Genomic DNA, 24,196 nt, shown 5'->3' with positions numbered 1-24,196 from the left:
CATCCTAGAAAAACCTGGAACTCTTTACCGTTCCCATTTCCCTATCCGAGAAAGGCATCGTTTTAGAAATTGAAATCCATGATTTTGACAGATCGCTCACCTCTCCATTTCTATACTGATGACCCTTACCGAAGATCAAGAATGTGTCGACTAGTTTCATTATCAGGTGCTGATAGGTCTCCGCCACTATGTAGATATATTTATCTATCAGACTAAGCTGCCAATAGTTCGAGAATCCATAATCTCCTCGAAAATAAAAATTTTTCAATTAATTTTATTTTAATATAAGTTAATTTTACTCTAAAGATTCAAGAAGCCAATGTAGAATTAATAATTGACGCAGTTGTGACATAATTAATTTATCAGGTGTAATATATCGAGCGTTACATTAATGGAATCAATTGGAAATACTGTGAAAGTAGGAGCAAAATGAGTTCGTAAATATATTATGAAATTCAAATTTGTTCATCTTTAATTTTATATCACTAAATGTATTTTAAAATAAATATGACATGCAAGCAATATCGGAATAAAAATATCGATTTCAATGGTCTAGGAATAACATTATTTACATATAAGCTCTGCTATTTTGGAAAATCCCAAGGTCATGATTTTTTTCTATATTTTTAAAACTATATAATGTTTAACAACGGATTCTGAAACCCTTCGCTCTTTTGCGCATCCGTTAGGATGGGTTTAATTCGACAAAATAGGTGTGAGAGAGAAGATGAAAGGAAGATATGTTTACATTTAATAATAAATTGAATTCCAGTAATGCCCCATTCTTCCGCGTCTCACCCCTTAATGAGATAGAATGCTCAAAAAGTGCTCGTCTCAGGATACTAAAAGGAACAATAATTCTGTGCTTTCATTTGGTTTAGAAGGGCAATGCATCCATCCATATATATTTAATTTCTAACATTAATCTTGGGAAATTTTTTTTCGGTATTTTTTCTATTTCGCTTCCAAATCAGTGTGATTCAATTTCTTTCACAGCTGATTGACTCGGTATTCAACAGTTCTGGAAAACTTTGAATTATAATATATATATATCATCTTAAACAGATTTATTATGTTTTTTCATCATTGTATTTAAGATTAGTTTTAAATTTATATTTTTTATACATGATATATTTAAAGCAATTTTCTTGATGATGATCTACAGTTAAATGTTTTTGCATCATTTTTTAAAATAATATTTGCTTAAAAATTAGAGGGGTTAGATTTTAAAAATTAGAGGGGTTAGAAGAGGTCTTAAATCCTCATTCCCTAAGGGCTCCTATAAAGATAAATCTGTCCCCATTTGTGGCAAATATGTTAATTATTTCATAGATAGTTTATTTGACATCTCATAGAATTTTATTTTTAGTTTCTTGACTTTTTTTCAAAAAAATTTCTCGTATAGAAAGAGAAGGTATTGCAATCTCACAAAGATTTGAATTCGAAATTTTGACAGAACTCCATGTTTTAGACCTCGCTGAGTACCTTTTCAAAAAAGTACCTTTTTGGAATTATGCATTTCTGTCATTGAGTCTATAAACACTAACTCTAAAATGTTTTGAGCTAAACAGATGCAATTTGGTATATTGTCTTTACATGAAATCTGTACATTTTTCTCAAATTTTAAACGACATCCAAGCACAGATCTGTTTGTGGGGTTATCCAAATACAAGAGAACACGATACCTACAAAATAAAAAGTCGTAGATGAATAAAATTTGGTACAGTGATTTAGCATCTAAAATGTATTATATCAAATATCAAGCCAAATCCTTCAAGGGATTGATGTTCTGCCTGTCTGTATTTTAACATGCATATAAACGCGATAACTTGATAACAATTGATAAATGAAATTTTATACAACATTTAATACGTAGATATTTTAAATCAAATTTTGAAATATGTAAAAGAGTTCCCCATTTGTTAGTCTGTGATTCTCACGCATGTAAAAGCAATGACCTAAAGGCGCAACAAAGTAAATAAATGGAACTAGGTACGTTATCGCATTATTACAATTGTAGTTCTGTGTGACAATTAGGTTAAAGAAAAAGAAGCTCAAAATGCATGTTCTTTATTATACTACACAGCATACAGTGCTCATGTGCAGCACTCTAACAAAAAAATATTGTGTACTCATGACGTTCATGGCTTTATCCAAGGTCCACAATTTTGTGTGAAGGCAGGAAGAAGATAACATCTCTAATTGGTAAAATGCGAGAAATTTCGGGGGAAAAACATTTAAAGATGAATGTTTTATAAAAAAAAAAAAAATGCTAAACACCATATTAAATGCAGTACACTGTCGTAATTTGGTAGAATGCTTGTGAATCAAAGGATTGATGCAAATATTTACTGCAAGCGTAGACCACATTATGGTTTAGAAGCAAGAATCATAGGTATTCTGCTAGTGAAGTTATGAATATTGTATATAGCTTTTGAATCAACCAAAAAACATTTCATTTCAGAAAGCTAAATTATGAGATTCAAATGTATTCAGGCGATTTTACGCATGAATGGATAATTGGTTAGTTAGAAAAAGGGCGAAGAATAAGAAACGTTGCCCAGAAAATTGCTTTCCTGCAACTTTGGTGTGATAATGGACAATGTAGCAGGTGCAAATTAGTTTTTGCGGTACAATGATCACCGATTTTCTAGTTACAAAATGAAATTGTAATTATAAGATGGGAAAATAAAGAATTTGATTTTTGTTTGCATTAAAGAATCGAACTCATAATACAAAAAATGTTATGAACCAGCGTCTTGTTGAATGATCTCGACAAAACTTTCTAACATAACGTATAATAAAATTCTTATCCCGGAGAATGCCTTGCATGGCACTGGCATACAATAGTTACGAAATATTAATCTTTGACTTGAATTTAACATTCTTACTGAATCCATCGTGCTTCCTTGTGACTTTTTTGGCAATTAATCCAAAAATCGAATCTGTCCTTTCAGATGTGATTTACCCAATCGATTGAAATAAAAATTAGTTAGAAAGTTACACTTTCATTCACAAAATCCCATATGAAATTTAATATATTTAACTCCTTGTGCTTTCGAATTATCGGATGTACATGTTACTGAAGGTAAAGACAGACAGACGGTCAACCTCTTGTTGGATTTGGCTCTAAATTTGACAGGTTTCTACACTATAATGCCATACATGTGTACCGAATTATTATCTATTTAGCTCTTTTCGTTTTGCTGTTATATTGTTAACCTATATTCGAAAAGTCAGATTTCTTTTGGACGGATTTTGTACAAAATTTGAAGGAAATCTACAAATTTGGTGTAAAGACTGTATACGGCATTTCATTCGTCCAGCTCAAAGCATTTTGAGTTATATTTGTCAGACAGATGGGCACTTTCTAGAAATGTGTTTTTCGAATTCAGGAAAGTTCTAAAACGTGGAGATTCGTCAAAATCTCGAGTTCGAACTTTTTGGTTATTAGAATACTTTCTCTATATTTTGTGTGCGAGAAAGTAAAAATAACAACAAAATGAAATAATTATAGGTTGTGCTGTAAATTCGTATATCGAGTAATTAAGCAGCCATTACCAGCAAATCATAGTTACAATTTTTTTTTTTTTTTTTTTGGAATACCGGAGCAGCAGATGCACAAGGCTCAACGTGGTTTGCTGCAAATGATGAATTAGTCTATAAGACTGGAATTAATATTTCATCTTAAAATTAAATAAATAGGATATACAAAAATAATGTAAACTCAAAAATGCAATGAATAATAAGCATGAACATTGGCATGTGATTGTTACAGCAAATAATCTGGATACGTATTTCTAAAATTTCTCTCCAAAGTATATAAAATCGACTTTTCAACTAATTATAATGGCTTTTATTTTTTTTTTTATAATTTTAATGTTTAACATTAGCTTAGAAAATTATTATCCAAAAACTCTTGCACTTACTCTTGAAATAATTAGCTATTTAAAAGAGTCAGTTTGATTGTAGCGACACTTTTATTCTGGTTCCTACCTTTAAAAAAAAAGACAATTTATTTTTAGTTCCATCCATGATATAGCTAGCACATAAATAAATAAATTTACAGTTTTCATCGGACGGAAGAAAAATGTGAATGCAAATAAACTCTGTAACTAAAGCGTACATTAATTCCATTAGACTTTAGTAACAACATGCATACAAAAACAACCAATAACTTTAAATGCGGGTAATATCATCATTTACAAGGGAAGGTAGTACGTATGTTAAAGAAATCTTGGTAAATATGGGCCTTGTAGCTTTATTATGTTTTGAAGAAAATCGTGTATAGCTTCAAGAAAAGCAGTTTTCCTATTAGTGGACTTTAAATCATCTACATTAACCGAACATCTAGAATTCCTACAGATCTGCAGTTATGGTATAAAGCCCAAATACCAATTTCCATTTAAATAATACACGGTATTTTTCTTTATTGTGTTCATATGCACACGGATATAATCCCATTATTTTTTTCGGATTCTGAAAGGTATAAGGCATAAAAAATTCATCAAAACCTTGAGATTATTATTATTATTATCGTTTTAGATTGTATATCTTGCACACACTTTATGTATCGGAGGAAAAAATCGAATTTTTAGATGAATTGAATTTCTGGTGAAAACGAATTTAGGACACCAAGCCATAATGAGTACAAAACTCTATAAAAACACGAGTTTCGAAAGACGATCGAATTTGAATTTAAAATAATTTCTCTTTGAGTATGGTTGTTAAAATATGATTACAACTAAGCCCATTAAAAATATGATGTTTAGAAGACACTCTAACGTGAATCTAAATCACTTTGTTATAGAATACGATTACTACTATATGATTAGGCATATAAAATATTCACATTCGAAAATGTTCTTTGGAATAAAGTATAAAAAGCATAGAAACGGAAACATTAAACATAAAGCTTTATAATTTGTGATTTCTGCTAAAAAGTTTTTAAAATGTAAAGTTTTAAAAGACAGCTGATAAACAGCTTTCAATTAAAAAAAAAAAACTAGCGAATTTTTTTTTATTGAATCTAATTATGTTTTATTAATTCTTGTTCTTCCTTGACTCTATACATTTGTTCGAAACGAAATTTCAAATAAGCTGGTATTATTTCAAATAAATCTTTGAACAGAAGATAATAGCCTCCTTTTTTATTAATGGACAACAATAACTATTTTAAGGATGGCTAATTAAACATGTAAAAATGGTGGTCCGCTAGAAAACCGGGTATTTTATTTAGCAAGGATATAATATAGTTTTGCAAAATCCATTTATAATTAAAATTGGATTATTCATTTATAAATGGAACACTAACTAAAACTTATGTTAAGCATAATTCATTTGGATAGAGATCTGCATTCCCAATGCAAGCATTTTTTACCAAATTGCATCGTTTCGTTTCATTTAAATTAATCTGAAAAAAAAATGCACTTTAAGTCTACCCAAAGATAGCATAATATGTGGAAATAACATCCTTTGTCTCTATATCCCACACCGTTTGCATTCAAGTTCAAATTCTGAATACGTGTTATGCAATTTGGTCTGTGTCTTTCTGACAACACACACACACACACACACACACACACACACACACACACACACATGGTGGTGATAACAACCTCCGGAAAGAAGTGTACACTTTTGTCTAGTGGCTTTGTTACTCGACTAGGAATCCTAACGTTGCGAGTTCGAACCTCAAACCTGCACATTGGTGACACGGACGTGATACGAACACACAACCTTCAAACCTGCATATATATATATATATCCTTCTCTATGTTTTTAAAGTCAGAAAACACAAAAGCAATTTTTTTCTTTTGCGATGTTTATTTTAATTATACAAAAATTATGAATTCTATGTTAATTAATTCCATGAATACTGAAAAATCTCAAATGTTCTGTTTAAAGAAACTATGGGGGGCGCATGATACACTTGAATATCGCTGCGAAATTCTCGCTTCCTTTCGCTAAGTGTAAATCATTGAATACCGAGGTGTGTGCTGTGCTCGTCAGAGAAGCTCGTCCAAATGAGTTTGGAAGTTTTATGTGAATTCTTAAAAAATAAACATTTTCTCACCCCTTTGAATTCGGAAAATGAATCGGGTGAATAATTCGATGCAAAATTATTCACCTAATACAAGGACTTGTTTATTGCTCTGAAAAATAAATATATATTATTCCATAAAATGACATGAATTTACCCGTAAAATGAGTACATCTTACAACTTTTTAGATATTTTTAATAATTAAATTTAAAAAAAAATAAAGCATCAGAAGGATGCATCGTTCCGAATGATGCCCTTCGAGTGCAAGGGTTAATAGCCATCAGTCAAGGGAAGTCTTTTGTATATCAACATCTTAAGTTTAGCTTAATTATATTAACGTCCAGTTGTAAAGAAACACTTGGGCTATTTTGGGACGGACCTCGTATTTTTGAACCGCGGTCAGATGTCGAAGACGACACCTGAGCTGGCACCCCCCTCCTCCACACCACATCAGAGAAAGGACGTTTGACCCTGACGAATTTAACGTGCAACAGACCCCCTTACACGGCGGTTCTTCGGTGGAATTTGGTCTCGAACCTTAAGCTCTACGGCTTACGAGCCGAGACCTTACCACCATGCCACCGCGGTCATTGAGGTTTTTGAGAGGTTAGGGAATTTCACTTGTCTTTGAAAGAAAAAGAGAAACTTAAATATTCAAGGGTATCTAAACTTGAATGATCTTCGAAATGAGAGGATTAAATTCATGAAAGTTTTTTTTCTAATTCTTCTAGCGCTTAGTTTTAACTCTAGAAAATTCTTAAAACATTGGCTTAGTTAGAATAGGGTAAACAGGACATGTGTCGTGGATGTTAAAATTTCGTCCTCACTGGTAGATCAATTGTTGCATATTGCTGAAATTAATCCGCAGTTTCGTTTAATAATAATCCATATAAACGTATTGAAATTATCTGATTGTTCTCAAATTTTCCACGCAAAAGCAACATCTTAAAATTAATAAAATCCATTTCGTTACTAAAATCCTGGTAAAAAGTTAAAGAAGATTCGAACCTTTACTTTGAAACATAAATATCATATGGTTTCGACTCAATTTATGTTATTTTTAAAATTTGTTTGAAATTATGTATTAGTGATAATATGCACGTTTTTAATATCGTCGCAATACCGGTGAATATAAATCAAGTAACTAAAACAATGAAATATTTTATTGTAGAATGCAAAAGATTTTGAACTATAAAAGAAAAAAAGATAAACTTTATATAACTGGAAATTGCAATTTTAAATCAAGATATAAATGTTTTTAGTATGACAATATGCTACTAAAATAACGAGGTAGAACAAATATTTCGATTAAATTTATATTAAATTTTTGAAAAATTTCATTCTTAGCAAATGTTTGCTAGTCAAGAAATAGTAATTGACAGATCATTGTAGTAATTGACCTTGCGAATGCTTTCGGTTAAAAACGGTGGAATCCCTCCACCATACTGTTTACTTTAACTTACTTGTCTATGTGTGTTTTTTTTTTTTTTTTTTTGTAAATTTTGTAGTGTAGCTGTGTTTGTGTAGATTAAAAATATTATATTTGAAACCGGGCAGTTCAGTAGAAAATCGCAACACACTCACTATAATAACAGGAAAGAAAGGGACAAGAAATTTTGCATTTTTCCAGGACTTTTTTTTTTTGGTACGTCTCTTGTTTTCTAAGGGTTCAATTTCATTTTAAAATAAGAGCGGAAAATTTAAAATATTTAAACATTTTTTGAAGCCTGTTCTATACAACCTGTTCCAGTTATCTCAAGCCTTTTGAAGGAAAATAAACTAAATGTCAAAAAATATTATGTCACATAGATTTAACTTTTTCCGAAGATAATAATTTAACTCCTTATTCAACAAAGCGATTATATTCTTGCTTACACAAGAGTTAGGGATATTTTGTAGATTATATTTTTTTTTCTTCATTCTTTTACAACTGCATTCTATTATTTTAAAACTGCTGATAGACAGGACCAGTCCTGTAATAGCTAATTAATTTAGATTCTTAAAAAAAAATAATTTTGCCCATTATTCTTATTAACAGTTAGATAAACAACAGCATCATCATCAACAACACACACACATTTAATCGAAAGTAATAAAAACTTATAAATATTTCTTTATTATTTATTAAAAATAAACGAAAATCATAATTTTCTTTTTTTCACATTGAATGCAGATTGCATGATGCCAATAATATAGTATATTAGTCTTTTAGCAACTAAATGAAACAAATGTGTTTTTTTAAATCCCCAGTAAATTTCTATTTTGTGTATGGAATGTAAAGATACAATTTGAAATATTTGTTCTTTCAATAAATTTTAGCACTGTTAAAAAAAATTTGAACATTTTATTTAAACAATAACAATGCCATTCAACATAAATCCCTCGTTGAATAATCCATTCCAGTGGTTTCTTCAACTTTTCACCAGCCAATTAATTTCTAATTTAATTAAAACATACTTCCCAATAAGAATGGAACATCTTCATGATACTAAATGTACATGCAAATGCATAAGTAGAAATGAATTATTGAATAATGAATAATTTTTCTAATGGTTATATTTCTGCTTTTTTTGAAACTGAATAAAACCATATTGTCTGCATTTCTATTAACCTTAAAATTTACTTGTGACCCTCCCTCCAAATGGTATTAAGATAAACAGTTGAAGTCATGATTTATTGGTTTGAAGAATCAAACCAATGGTTATTAAATTGAACATTGGGTTTAAACAGTTGCATAAGTTGTTGATTGGTGTGTGTGTGTATACATATATATATATATATATATATATATATATATATATATATCCCATCAGCTGAACAGCAGATGAAAATGTCAGATACTACAATGTTAAGTCACAAAGCCTGCACTTTCTTGTCAGTTTGACAGCATACATTTGCACATTTGACCTATTTGTATATATGTGGCAGCTGCTATTTTGGCAGAAAGGTACTTTTATTGTGCCAAAATTTATGTTTGGCAATACCTGCTGTTCAGGTAATAGAAAGGCACCACAAAGACATTTGAAATAAAAATTAGAAATATGTTTTAATTATAGAAATAAATATACATATATTATACAGCCTTTGGAATGCATGACAAGAAACATTATCCAATAACATAATTTTGATTTTATGTAGTTCTGATTATTACATTATTAAATTTGATTACACTTAATATAGAACAATATTCAATGATAAAATATCATTACTTTCAATCATTGATTTCTCAAATTAAATATGTCAAGAGCAATTTTTTAATGCTATCTTTTTCACATTATATCACAACATTCATCAACAACTAAAATTTATATCACAGATTTCATTTTGTTAATACAAAATTCATTATATATTTTATATTGGCAACTTCTTTTATTATTAAAATATTTTCAAATGGTATTTTCAGCTTTGCAATCAGTATAAAATAATAGTAAAAAAAAAATGTTCAAACATGGAGTTATTGCAGAGACATTACAGACATTTGCAAATTTATAAGCAATTCCTTTCGCCAGGATATACTTTGCTTTATTAATAAACAAAGAGTAAGAGTTAATTAACAAGATTCAGGATAATTTCCTTTTCATCAGGATATACTTTGCATTATTAGTAAACAAAGAGTAAGTGTAAATAAAATGTTAATAAACGTTAGTGCATTAATTTTTTGGAAAATTATAATAATCATGGTTAAATATACAGTTACTGAATATATAAAAACCCTCCCTATCCAAATTTATTACAAATTAATATTATTTAGATCAAATGGCTAAATAGTGATTTATTCCCTTTTTATGCAAAAGGAGGATCCAACTGAATAGTATTGCCTTCTTTAATCTGCAGGAGTTCTTCATAGCGATCCTTATCAAGCTTATCTAAAAATTTATTTCGTCTTTCATTCATTTCATTTCTGATCCTCAGGATCTCTGATTCAAAATTGGTATTATCTTCAACAGTCTTTTTACTTTCATATTGTTGAACAGCAGCTTGTATGTCTAGTTGCTCTTCTTCATGTTGAATTTTGCAACTGTGCTTATTGTTGATTTCCTATGAGGTAAAATTACATTAAAATATTGATTTTCTGAATCATATCACATTATATAAACAATATTTTCCTTCAGTTCGTAATCGTAGTTCTAAAAATATATTTCAAAGGAATTGTGATTTTATAAGCTTCGATTATAGTCTGTGTATTTTCTGTAGGCGGTTCAAGGTAACATTTTCTACTGCATTACTGGTAACAGACAACCAATAACAAGGTAGAAAATGTGACCTTGAACTGCCTATTGAAAATACGCAGACTATAACAACTGAAAAAATACTGAAAAAGAAATATTATAAAATATATAAGCAATTCCATACACAACCCAAATTAGCTTAATAGTTTAATTTTCTATCATATGTTCTTTACATATTGACTATTTTTATTTATGTATAAGTCGTGAAAAAGTCACTGAGTATAGATATTTTAAATGAAACATTATATAAGATTTAGTTGTTCATAACATAAAAAGTACAAATTGAAAAATAGAAAAAAAAAAAAAAAAAGCACTTCAATGTCTGTGACATGATGAAGGACATTCTAAATAGTAATAGGGAAAATATATAGATAAACAAAATTTATAACGGGTTCAATAAGCATTATCAAAAATCTCGGATCATGCAGTTTATTATAAGAGGCAGATTTTGTTTTTAATTACAGCTAGTCATCCCATTACCACAGAACTAAGCTGTATTAAGTGTTTTCAAATATAAGTTCACTATTTGCACTCATACAAATTAAGCATACTATAAATGTAAGCTAGACAGCAAAGCTTTCAAATCTTGTAAAAATATACAGCAAAATTTACCAATGCAGAAAATAAATTTAAGGAGCTAAATCTGCAGACAATAAAAGCACATGAAATGTAATTAATCTAATATAATTGAAAGCCTTTAACAGGTTCAAGTAATTAAAAAAATGCTATACACAAGCTAAATACTTACTTTCAATTTTTCATAGTTGTGTTGATAAAACAGCACAGCTAAGAAGAGATGCCAAATTGTAAAATCAGGCCAAAGTACTTTTAAAAAGGATAAAACCGAGTAGCTGCTTTGCCATAATAGAAAGTCACTCAATCGAATCTCTCCAGAAGTCCTTACAATAATGTCAGGATTAGTACTTTTTCGGGAGTATAGACTCTGATCCAAAATTTTTTCAGAGATATCACTGTGTAATGGACAAAAAGCAAAAAATAAATTTGTTTTTGGATCTTATAACTCTATTATGAAGAATGATCAAATAGCAATGAATACAATAATTTATGGAAAGGAGCACATAGAATTTTCTTTTATATAAAATAAAGATGTTAATGTATTTACTAGCAAAAAATTCTGAGTTTATGGCCAAAGAAAAAAATGCTGCCATTCCAGAATAAATTAAGCTTTTTTTTTTTTTTTTTTTTTTAACATTTACTTTTATGATATGAAACTAAAAATAGCTTACTAACTAGATTTTTAAATAAGTACTAAAATAAATATTATTTAAATGTAAATTCGCATACACTAAAAACATATATGAAATAAATGTATATTTTAACAAAGAGAAGCTAACACACCTCTATATTAAACACAGAGGAGTTATGGCTTTTTAGTACAAAATTCCTGTGACAATATAAAAAGCTTCTTCTAAAATATATATTACTTTATGCATAAGAGCATTTTACGTAATATTTTTTATTCTTAACAAATAATTAAATAAACATTTTATATAAAATAATATAAAGAAAAGCAGTATCAATAAAATTTATAACTGCAAAATTTTTAATGTATTGAAATTGAATTAAAAATAAACTAGAAAATTATATTAAAAATCAATACGACATCAAGTGGAAAAATGAAACATTTATTGTTATTATGTACAACAAGATCCATCATATGTCTTTCAGGAATTTGATTTAATTAAAAAAATATTTCAGCATTGAAACAATTAAATAAGCAATCAGGCAGACTAGATATTCTTTCTAAAAAAATATTTTCATCAGTATTATGAAAATAAAATATTTCTTTTCAGTTTGCACTTTCTGTAATACAATAAACAAAACTATAATAGATATATAATTATAAATTATTATACTAATGTTTAAAACAATTATTAATGTCACTTTTTCACATTTATGTTTTTATCTGCTTGAGCATTGAAAAATATATATCTTTATTAATAAAACATTCTAAAAGTGTGAATAAATATCAGACAAGTTAAATAAAGTTTCTTAACACTTTAAACAAGCAATGAAAAAGAAAATTAAAAATAAATGTACCATTCCTTTAAATTTCCACTGACAACTTCTAAGGCAACATCTTTAACAGCATTAGTTATTTCTTCACGGGAAGTGTATGCCAAGCACACATTCAAATAAGTTCTAAAATAAAAATTTCTGATTAAATGAATTATTCTTATTTGTAATTAAAGAGAAAAAACAACAACTAGTAAATTAATAGATTATTTTGAAAACCCATACAATCTCAAACAAGAGAATACCCACAAGATGCTTCAACTTTGAAATAAGACTTTGCTAGATGATTAAATATATGTGGTCTTAAATTGTGTATTATTATTTTATAATGATGTATATAGAAATTAAAAATATGAAATATACTAAATGTATTTTTTCATCCTAGAATATCTCCCATTTTGTCGCATTGTTTTAATAAAAATTTATGGAAATTTTTTTAATTAAATATTTATGTATAATTTTTAATAAAAACAAAGGAAAATTACTTTCAATGTTTTGCCTTATTTATCTTAAACTGGACTGTGTGATTATACAAAGAAATTATAACACATTTTCTAATAATTTTAAAATCAAATTTATTAATTTAAAAGTTTCATTGTTTAGCTACTATTTTCCAAAAATAATTTTGAATCAGACAAAAATTAATAGAAATATTGCTATGCTACATTCCTAAAGTATATTTAAATAAACTTACAGCCTGCATTACAAAATCACACTCTCTGAATGTGAGAAATATCATAAGAAATAAGTAATTGGTAAAAGAAATAAAAATGTAAGTTATAATAATACTTTCAGATTTTATTCTGAAAAAAAAAATCACATTTAAAAGTGAGATCAAATATTCTAAAGAATTATAATTTTGCTTAAATTTATTTGTAGATAGGTACTACCTAAAAAATTATTAATTCAAATTGAAAGTGTGTTTTTTTATATTTATATTTGCCAATTTTTTTTAAAGCAGTAATTACCTTCAGCAAACAATTCAATAAATTGAATGTTGCAATTTTATTATATAAAGGTTGCTTTTCACTCCACAATACAAAGCCTCTCATCTAAAAATATCTTTATGCAACTTGTTAAAACACTTTTAAGGTAGGTTTTTACCATCAAGAATGGAAAATCAAATTATCCATGTAAAATTAAAAATAAAATTTTTTCAATATAATGAAAAATCATTTTCAAACACTAATGCATCTTTTAAAATCAAAATAATTAAAAAAAAAAGCTGCATTTTTCAGAAATAAAATTTAATATTTATTGGCAATAAAGAAGTTTTGTACATACTTTGTGTTATTGTAAGTATGCAAGACAGCTTCAGCAACAAGCATTTGGATATCTACTGGTAGAAGTTTAATATTACCAAATATTCGAATGCATACTCCATACTTTTCAAGTTTTTCTCTAGAAAATAAACAATCATGTTTAGTTTTCAGAGCAATGATTAATAAAGAACACAGTTCAGCTATTAGAAAGATAATGAATACATAAATACTTAAAATATATTTACAAGTTTATCTATTATTTTGTAACACAATTTAATAATGCATTTTCCAATTAATTTAGCAAGTGATTTATGTTTGGATTTAGAATCCAAAATTGTTTTAGAATGATTCATAAATCTCTCTCTTGGAAACTTCTATATAGAAGCCTTTTTCTCCTTTAACATGCACACTTTCTATATTAAAATGGGAAATCTTAAGGTTTCAAAAATAATTTATATTCTACCAGATGTAATTTTTATGATAAATGAGCTTTAGAAGATTTTGAAGTCCTTTCATTACTTTAAAAAAAATCAATGATTAGCCCAATTTTAATTAAATTAATTAATTAATCACTTAAATGAAATCATCACCCATAGATATTACAATTCTATAAAAATTTTGGAATCCTTAAACATCTTAGGTTCTATGCTCTTAATTAAATTAATAGAACAACACATTCCAAAAATTGGTGATGTCTTCCAGTAAGAGAACTGAATAAAAGGATTAATATGTTCATTTAGAAGGTTTAGTTCAAATACGAATTTGTTGTTTACAGTAACTTGATGTTAAAGTTCAGGTTGCAAATGGAAAAGGAAATAGCTACAGATGCTTCTTTAAACAGATTTTTAAAAACAACCTTTATTCTTATTAAGGAAGAACTAAGATTTCAAAAAAATTATCATGTAATTAGACATATCACCTTATAGTGTTAAGGTGTATACATTTATTCATATAATATCTAAAAGAGCCAGTTCAACCCTTGACTCGTAAAGTGTAAACTAATTCTCACAAAGGAATTAAAAAAAAAAAAAAATAAGAATCAGGCACAAGGCACTTTTCCACAATAAAGCACTTTTATGGCTTCTTTACAAATATAATTATAGCAGGATCCCACCTTTCATAAAGTTTCTTTGTATTCTAAGTAATCCTAAGAATTATTAGTTTAAATCTATTAAATTCAGTATGTTATATGATGATCTTATATATGTCCCCACTGTGATGCGACCCCTTATTTATTATTATTATTAGTCTAAAAAAAATTGTAGCAAGGGTAAGTGATATGCAAAATATAATATGAATATTTTGTTCCCAATTACAATAAATGGCTTAGAAAATGTAATTAGCATTTAAGGAGGCATAAATAATACCTCCTTTTTATCACAATAGGCTTTAAAAACTGAAAAAAATGCACTAATGTTTTGCCTTCAAGACAATACCTAAACCCAGGACTCCATATTCTCTTTTAATGATAATTATAATATTGATCTCAAAATGACAGGAAATATGTTTTGATTTACAAATAAATATATATATAATTTTAATGTTGCTTGTTCCATCATTGAACTGCAACTTTGCAATAGGTAAAAAAAAAAAAAATGCAATAAAAAAGATTGCATCAGATAAGAAATTTTAAAACGAGAGTTAGAAATATAACAAATACATAAGAGCTTTTTAAAAATAAAAACTATTAAAGTAAAAAAAAAATTAATTGACAAAACTCCACCTAAATGAAAAATCTGATAAATGAAATAAACAAATAAAGCTTCAAGCATAGAAAAAAATTCAATACTTTAAAACGTGGTTGATACTAACCATTTGATAATAAAAAAAGAATATATTTATCTATATATATATATTTTTTTGCTGTAATGGACAAATATCAGATGTCTTTAAAAAAATTCAGTGAAGGGTTTTTATTTTTTATTTTGTGGAAGAAATATACTATACCTTTTAATTCTAACAAATGCAATGTTAAAAGTTTAAAAATGAACAGAATTTATTTTTTCAAATAGCTTTAAAATTTTTTTCAAAATTTTAGTAAAATGACTAAAGTTTCTGGCAAATACTATGTAGATAAAATTATCAGAAGTGAACTTAAATATAATTCTTAACCAACAATACAGAATTATGTTTTTAATAATAATAATACATTCAAAAACATTTAAAACTATTTTTGAAATTACCATTCTGTACTGCTGGACACAAATTGTTTCAGTTACTTTAGATATGTTCTGTTTTTTTTAACACTATTCAATGTTAAATAGTAATAATAATAATAATTCATTCTTTTATTTAAGTTAAATGAAGCTTATTTCACCAAATCTTAATTTTTATATTAAGTGGTCAGAAAATTACAATTGCACAAATGCTAACAACTGGACATGATTCTAAATTCTATAACATCTGCAAATCCTAGATATTTGAGCTGCCTCTTTGATAATAAACTATGTTAACAATGAAATTAAAAATAGTATTTTTCTGAGGAAAGGTAATTTCTAGTTATTTGAAATTGGATATGGTACATAAATGACATAGTATATAGACATAATACTAAATGTTATCATATGATACTTAGATGATTTATTAATGATGTAATTGAGAGACAACAATAAAAACATCAAATAATTAAGATAATTACAATATTAAACATTTTTGCTTAGTAAAATATTTATACTTATTACCTGATTCAAATCAGTTTTGTTGGATGCTTTCACATTATTAATATAGTTGTTTAGTTGATAGTTCCTCAATGGAAACTGAAAAGTTTTGCCATTGTATGTAGCAATATAGAATACAACTGATGAGTGTTTTAAATTGAGTAATTTATTATTAGAAAGCTTTTGTTTTATAATTTATTTTCTACTTTGATTTCTTTAGCATGCAAACAAATAAATAGATATCGTTTTTTTATATGAGCTAAATTTTTTGATTAAGATAGGTTAAAAAAAATTTCAATATTTGAGGAAGTTAATTAATTTTCATGTGGTAGTTACAATCCTACTTGGTCTAGAATATCTGATCAAGTCAAGGAGTTAAGGATTTATGATAAAGAGGAAAAATGATATATTTTAGATCAAAATAACTTTAGAACATCTAGAGAGAAATCTGAAATAGTTCCAATATGCGAGTATATTGCCTTCTTGGAGAACTTTCTGAGGAAATTGATCTACATTTATATTTTCCTAAGAGGAAAACCTCTAGGAGCCTAATCCACCATGTCAAGTAATTTCTTACTAAAGCATAAGTCATTCTAACAGTTATAGAATAATATTTATATAATACACAAATACCAAATAATTAATTTGGTAAGAGTATTTAACAAATATATGAATATCTAGATATTTTTAACATGTAACCGTTCTAGCGAGAAGCAATTTCATTCTAAGTAATACTGAAAGATTAATATATTTTTTGAAAAACAAATTCATCTTAAATACTCTCAAGTTAAATTACATTGTTATATTAACAAATAGTTTAGCATATTATAGCAAATTACTATGTAATTACATGATCAATTCTCCCTTTTCTAATACTAATATTGAAATAATCCTAAAAAAATATTACAACACAATTTAATACAATCTGATGTTAATCAGAATAAGCTCCCACTCCCTCTTCTTTGCATTCTACAAAAATAATGCTAATCAAAAAAAATTAAACTGGGATTTTAAAGGCATTTTCCTTAAAAACACGAACACATACAAAAATAATTTATAAAAATGTATACTTTTCTTTAAGAAGTTCTCTGAATTTTTCTCTTGCCAAGTTCATTAAGCAATTAACTTCTTCTTTAGGTCTTTTGAAGTTTTCAATACTAAATGTATAAACTGTAACTTCAGTGATTCCTAAATCTAGACACCATTCTAAAGTCTGAAAATTGAGAAAAATAAATTATAAGAATGATTTAATAAAAAAACTATTTATTAATCTGTTTTAAAATACTATGTCAATATAACCAAAGTGCAGGCAATATAAATCATAAAAAGCTGAAGTAAAACAAAGAACAAAATAATAAAAAATACTGCAAGAAATATTATTTTACAATCAATAATATTAAAACATCAGATGAGAAATCATTATTTTAACCGTCAATTTAGTAGAATCCCAAATATCTGATCTTATTAAGATCACAATCCTTTTACAAAACCTAAAATTATTTTAAATAATTACTTCTTCTCTTTTGATAATGTTTTCCAAAACAGTTTAACTGAAATTACAAAATAACTCTGCAGATACTTACAAGAACTAACATAAAAAACCCCGCTTTCATTCATTAAATTTTTTTATAAGATGATTTTCAAATGTAATTAGTTTTCACATTTCCAAATGATTCTTTCAAAATAATATTCTCCCCTCTCAGCAAAAGAGTTTTTTTTTTTCTCACATATTTACTAAATAAGTACTAGCTGAATTCACGAAGACCCTTGTTGATAAAGTCTCACATAGTAAAAGTACTACAGTAAAGTATTACAAAAACTAATTTTAAAAATTTGTTCTCGTAAAAATATTAAAATTAGTAAATTTTTCACTTTGGATTTATATTTTTATTTTAGACTCTTTGCATCAGAGCAGAAAAGTACATGGAGATAATGATAGTAAATTTTTGTGTGGGTATATGAAAAGACTAAAATGATTAAAGTAGTATATGGAAGAACATGGAAATCTACAAACAGGTGAAATATTTGATATATACAATTTTGATTAAGAATAGAAACCAATTTTGCAATTTTAAACTGTTAGAATTGCTAACAAATATTTTTACTTTTTGCAATCATTATAATTTGAAAACTCTATATTTTAATGAATAAATGTTTAAAATAGGATGTTTCAATATTAATTTATTTGAAAAGAAGTTTATACTTAATTTCTTGTTGCATAAAGTATTATGAAAAAAGAGGAAGGGGAACAAGTGCACGATAAGTGTCAAATATCACAGATATTCAAGGGTTTAAGAAAATAAAAATTAATTTTTCACTATGTTATAGAATAATTATAAAAAGACATTTATTTAAGGATAAATATATACATATACTATATTTCTTTTCAAGATAAAATATTTTTACAAGTATGAAATAAGAAAATATATTTTTAACATCAAACAAATCGTCTAAATAATGATAATCATTTTTATAATAATGACAAATCATTTTTACAAAAATTAAAACTAATTCTTCAGGTTTAAAACTATTTTTTTTACTTTAATTATATTTCATGTATTTTTTTTATTTAATGAATTATGTAAGCTTTATAATTATCATTAATTTAAATTTTACTTAAGAATTCAAGTATTTCTTTTGGCTATAAAAACTTTCGACGTCATTTTGATCATAAATCTTCAATGCCATTAATAAAATCATTTGATGAAACACATGACTGTAATTTATGTATGCAAGATTATGGGTTTTAATATAGGAATAATAAAACTGTGAAATGTATGTTTTATTTTTATTTCAAAAAATTATCACAATCTTAATAATAAAGTAAGTTAAAGTAGTAAAGTAAGTTAATAATAAAGTAAGTTAAAAATAAGTAAGTTAAAAAGATGACAATTGTAACCACAAATAATTCAAGCATAAATTACCAACATCTTGCAAAATAATTTTTATATTATACAAATTATTTATAATTTATATTAACATATACAACGAAAAAATAATTCAAATATAAAAACACATTTGCAGTTAAAAAATATTACATAATTACTTCTGATAATTTATTAAAACCAAATGCATGGCCTTGTAGTTTTTCCATTCCCTTTCGAACAGCATATCTCCTATTACCATCCATAATCAAAGCAACATGTTTTGGAATTGGACCACTTTTTAAGACATTGATGCAGAATTTTTCCAGCCATGTTCGTTTGCTTTCATGAATCCAAGACATTTCTTTCCCCCCTTTTTTTGTAATTCCTATAAAAAATATTAAAAAAAAAACATATAAATTGGTGGGAACAATGCAATTAAGAGTCAACTGCCACTTTGGGTATTTAGATTTCAATACAGAACATTGCATCTAAACATATGATTCCCAAAATAAAGCTAAATCAGTTCAATCTATTATAAAAAATACATATCATAATGCACTAATTAATGATGGAGAATATAGCTTTATAATGTTCTGTAATATTTTATAAACAGATATATCACAAATTACCCTTTTGGGACTAATACTTTAACTACATAATTACGTCAAATTAATAAGCAGAGCAAATAATCAACACACATACACACACACACAAAAATTTGTTCATTTAATGCTAGTATGTGCACAATATTCATTTTAATTATGGTATAATAGCTAATTTCCAAATCATTAAAGAAATATTTATACTTTTAATAAGAAGAAAAGCTTTAAATAAGACAAATAATTATATTTTACACTATCCATAAATGTATTGCTGAAAAATTATTAAATCTAAATTTTTATATAACACCTGGTATTAGATTGTGTAACAACAAAATTTTACCAAACATTTTAAATACTGGAATTGGTTTTTCTGGAATAAAATTATTATATTTACTAAAATCTTTCATACATATGATTATGTTTCAATAAATAAATAAAAAGAAGGTTCTGAAGAGGTTTTTTTTTTTTTTTTTTTTTTGATAATCTTTTTCTAAAAATAATCACATACTGCTGCAGATAATTTACATTAAAATGCTACCTGTATATAGCTAGTAAATATGTATTTTTAGTTTCTTAATATTTGCTAACTATAATTTCAAATAGAGAATGAAATTGACAAGTCTTATAAACATTTAAGAAGAATTTTAATAGTAAATATATTACCATGCATTTTGTTTTAAGAAGTATATTTTTATACCTCATAAAAACATCTTTAAAAGAGAGATATGCATTTTGACTTTTTATTTTATCCTTTTGATTAACTCAACTATTTAAAATAGAATAACAAAAGAAAATAATTTTTCAAAGAAACTATAACTAAACTTTTTTTTATATAATATAATTAATCATAGACTATTTCTTCAATATAAAAATGAAAATCTAATAATTGTTTGATAGAATCATAACATCATCAATCATAGAATTTTATGAAAAAATTATTTAAAAACATTTATTTTTTTAGTTAAAATTATTCCATTTTAAGAATAATTTATTTAATGTAATTCATTAATATTTTAAATTTTTTATTATAAATAGAGAATATGATAACACGTTTAAATGATTTTCACATGATATAATTTCACTGCTAATATTTCAAAAGCTTAATTTGTTGATTCTCATTACAATTACCATGATGAATTATATACTATTGCATGTACAATGTTGTTCTAGCCCTATTCAGTAACTTTCCACAGATCATTGACTTGATGCATCTATCATATTAGAGTTTCTCTATAGAACAGAAGGAATAATGCTTCAGGAGTTTACTTCCAAATCACAATTCTATTTTTCTACGAGTCTCTTTATCTATTTCAAAAATTGCCCTATTTGGTCACATATTTAGTCCAAAGCAAAGTATGACGACAATAATTTCAGAGTAACTTTAGGCTTACTGTAACTGCAAATAGTATTGATCTCCATTGTTCTTAAATCCACTTGATGTGCTTTCTGACACAACATAATCAAAGATATCTCTGCAGGTGATGCGAGGAACGCACATAAATTGTCTTCATGTAAACAAACATCTAATCTAATCTAATTTGTATACAGAAGAAAAAAAAAATTTTTATTTGTTGAAAAATAACCAGAAGTAAAGAAAAAGAAGAAGAAACATTAGATGGTACATTTACATGCAGATAACTTGAGGCAGGATTTCTTACAATGAATTTTCCTGTTGAAACAGATTTCAAAGACCACATTGCAGAATAGATTGAAATATCAAATATCATCAGCTTGTAATAAACCCATTTTCAATTATTAAACAACTGATTATCTTAACAAATTAAACAAACATTAGAATAATCAACAATAATTTTGCACCCAAAAGTGAAATTTGGCAAACATTATTTAGAAGAACACACACAAATTCAATAAGAATCAAAGATTTCACAAAAAAGAATCAGGCATATGATTGCCCAATACTTTATGGCTTTCAAAAAAGTTTACTTCATTTATTTATTTTTACAATTGATTTAATAAATGTAACTAAGACTTTCATATAAATTATATTTGTAATTTTTTATCCTATTTTTTTTCAAACATGCATTAAAAATAAATTGTTCTTTAATTTCTGGAACCAAATGCATTTTAGTATAGGGTGGCAATTCAATATCATAAACCTTTTGAAAATTTATTATCGATATATGCAGGCTTGTGTTGTTATTAGTGACGACATGCCTCAAATTTGTTGGTTATTTTGCTACTAACATTCTGTCTCGAAAGTGAAACTTGGCAAATTTTATTTAGAAGAATACACACAAATTCAATAAGAATCACAGATTTCACAAAAAAGAATCAGGCATATGATTGTCCAATACTTTATGGCTTTCAAAAAAGTTTACTTTATTTATTTATTTTTACAATTGATTTAATAAATGTAACTATGACTTTCATATAAATTATATTTGTAATTTTTTTATTCTATTTTTTTCAAACATGCATTAAAAATAAATTGTTCTTTAATTTTTGGAACAAAATCATTTTAGTATAGGATGGCAATTCAATATCATAAACCTTTTGAAAATTTATTATCGATATATGCAAGCTTGTGCTGTTATTAGTGACGACCTCTCTCAAATTTATTGGTTATTTTGCTACTAACATTCTGTCTCGATTAATTGTGAAAGCCCCTAACACTTTCTTGACATTTATAGTATATCTTGTTGAATAATAAAAAAATCTTATTATTTTTATAACACTCATGCTAATTTCCCACAATCAATATTTTTATTTTTCTTCCAAGATTCTGAATTTTAAAAAAAATCTAATCTTGAATATATTTTTTGTTTATCAAGATATAAATATGCAATAGTTACTTACTTAACATACATGTGAATAATAAGAAAGAAACATTTTAACTAAAAATTAATTATATCATTTAAATATTGATTGTAAAACTTGGATAATATACCAGTATGAATAGAATAAGGGAATGGAAAATTTCAATAGAAATATATATGTAAGAAAAATATTCATTGTAAAATATTACTTGCTGATGAGTAAGTAGTTCAGATATTTTAATCAGATTGATAGGCCTATATAATATAAAATAATTTTTTACTTCATTCCCTATTAGATGCAAATTGCACATTTCTATGTTTATGCATGTGAAGAAACCATATCAATATGTACTTTGCCATAGTTTTAAATTAATAGATTTTGACAACAATTTTATGAAATATTATTATTTTGGACATCAGCCTTTGACGACGAAAGAAAAAAATATATTTTTCATTGTGTACGAAAAACAGATTATTTCATACACAACGAAGATGAAAGAAATGCGATTTTATTATTTCTAAGCAAAATGATAAAAAAAAAAGAGTAACAAAAATATGATTAAAACAATTTCATTTGTTCTTTTTATTTTCGAGCATAATTTGGATATTCCGATGTTTTAGAATTAAATTATTCCATAAAATAGAAATTAGACAGCACAACCAAGATTTAGATTTGTGAAGTTTTAGAATATACGACCAAATTAACAAGAAATTCAATTATATTCACCTGAATGGAATGGAATGGAACTTGGAATTCGGATAGAAATTATGTGCGTACAAACTTCAAAAATATGTCCGTAATTTTTATAATTATTTCCTTATTCCGTACTATTGTTTTCAATGTATCAAAAATGATGTCAAAAGATGATAAAGTTTCGGCTTTTTAATTTTGTTCGAGAGAATTTTAAAATAAATGGTAATCGTATTATTCATATTTTATAACAAAAATTATATATTATAATATTTTTTTTTTTGTTCTGACATGGCATTTATTTGTATAACTTAAAACTGATAAAATTTTATTTGTGCTGAGTGTTGGAGGAAAAAAAAAGTGATAGTTCGGCAAGAAAAATGATGCAACTCAACGGAACCGGCAAAAATTAATGATTTCAAAGGACACTTTATCATAAATTCAATGTAAACTGTTATATTGAAGAGAAATAACTAAGTAATTAAAATGTGAGTTACAATTTCTTCCGTTTCATTAGAAAATGGGCTGAAATTCACGTTCTTACCTAAAATTCCCTATTCCTCTTCACCGTTTCGCCAATCTCTTCAACTGTGATGGCGCATGCGCTGTGAACTTGGTTCGTCACACTCCGTGTACATACGCTGGAATCCGTCGTGAAATCTGATTGAAAATTGGTTCTCAATGTGTAATTATGTTTGTTTATTGTTCCTATTATGTTTATTTAATCTAAAGCTTATACGTTAATGTGTTCAAGTCAAGTTAAATTTTAAAATTGTATCGACTTTTACATTACTGTTCTGTACACAAAGACTATCCACTCAATGTCGTTAGAGGATATTGCTGTATGCGAATCTGATGTTTATAATTCATTTTACAGACAACGATTGATGGTGCTATGTTATTTGATTATTTCATTTGAGAATTTTAATGTTTAATATGTCGGGAAATAAGGAAAAGAAGAAATTATCTTCGACAGAAGCAGGTAAGTTACGATACTTTGTTGTGAAGCCTAATTCTTATGTTTTAACAT

General features: G+C 26.5%; 2 protein-coding genes across 7 annotated transcripts in view; one reads left to right on the top strand and one right to left on the bottom strand.

Annotated features, from left to right (window-relative positions):
• Positions 1–9,071: 9,071 nt before the first annotated feature.
• Positions 9,072–24,048, bottom strand: LOC129976580 (dehydrodolichyl diphosphate synthase complex subunit DHDDS-like). 6 transcript variants are annotated; one of them, XM_056090215.1, is made up of 8 exons: positions 23,711–23,748; positions 21,090–21,231; positions 19,276–19,481; positions 17,300–17,442; positions 13,595–13,711; positions 12,335–12,436; positions 11,022–11,244; positions 9,072–10,082 (listed from the first exon to the last, which is right to left on the bottom strand). In XM_056090215.1, exons 2-8 carry the CDS (start codon positions 21,154–21,156, stop codon positions 9,828–9,830), a joined length of 1,113 nt encoding a protein of 370 aa, XP_055946190.1. In that variant the 5' UTR covers positions 21,157–21,231; positions 23,711–23,748; the 3' UTR covers positions 9,072–9,827. The 6 variants fall into 6 exon arrangements, with proteins under 6 accessions (XP_055946190.1, XP_055946191.1, XP_055946189.1 ...); XM_056090216.1 differs by lacking the exon at positions 23,711–23,748 and adding an exon at positions 23,203–23,644; XM_056090214.1 differs by lacking the exon at positions 23,711–23,748 and adding an exon at positions 21,327–21,431.
• Positions 23,752–24,196, top strand: part of LOC129976579 (PH-interacting protein-like) — a 42,836-nt gene continuing 42,391 nt past the window's right edge. The window contains exons 1-2 of the mRNA XM_056090213.1: positions 23,752–23,851; positions 24,044–24,148. Of these exons, the coding sequence (XP_055946188.1) occupies positions 24,094–24,148 (55 nt within the window). The 5' untranslated portion in view covers positions 23,752–23,851; positions 24,044–24,093. The remainder of the gene's footprint in view (positions 23,852–24,043; positions 24,149–24,196) is intronic.

The sequence above is a fragment of the Argiope bruennichi genome, chromosome 7, assembly GCF_947563725.1.
Source record: "Argiope bruennichi chromosome 7, qqArgBrue1.1, whole genome shotgun sequence".
NCBI classification, from domain to species: domain Eukaryota; kingdom Metazoa; phylum Arthropoda; class Arachnida; order Araneae; family Araneidae; genus Argiope; species Argiope bruennichi.
The sequence above is the reverse complement of the archived record's forward strand: the minus strand, read 5'-3'. Positions and strand labels throughout refer to the sequence as shown.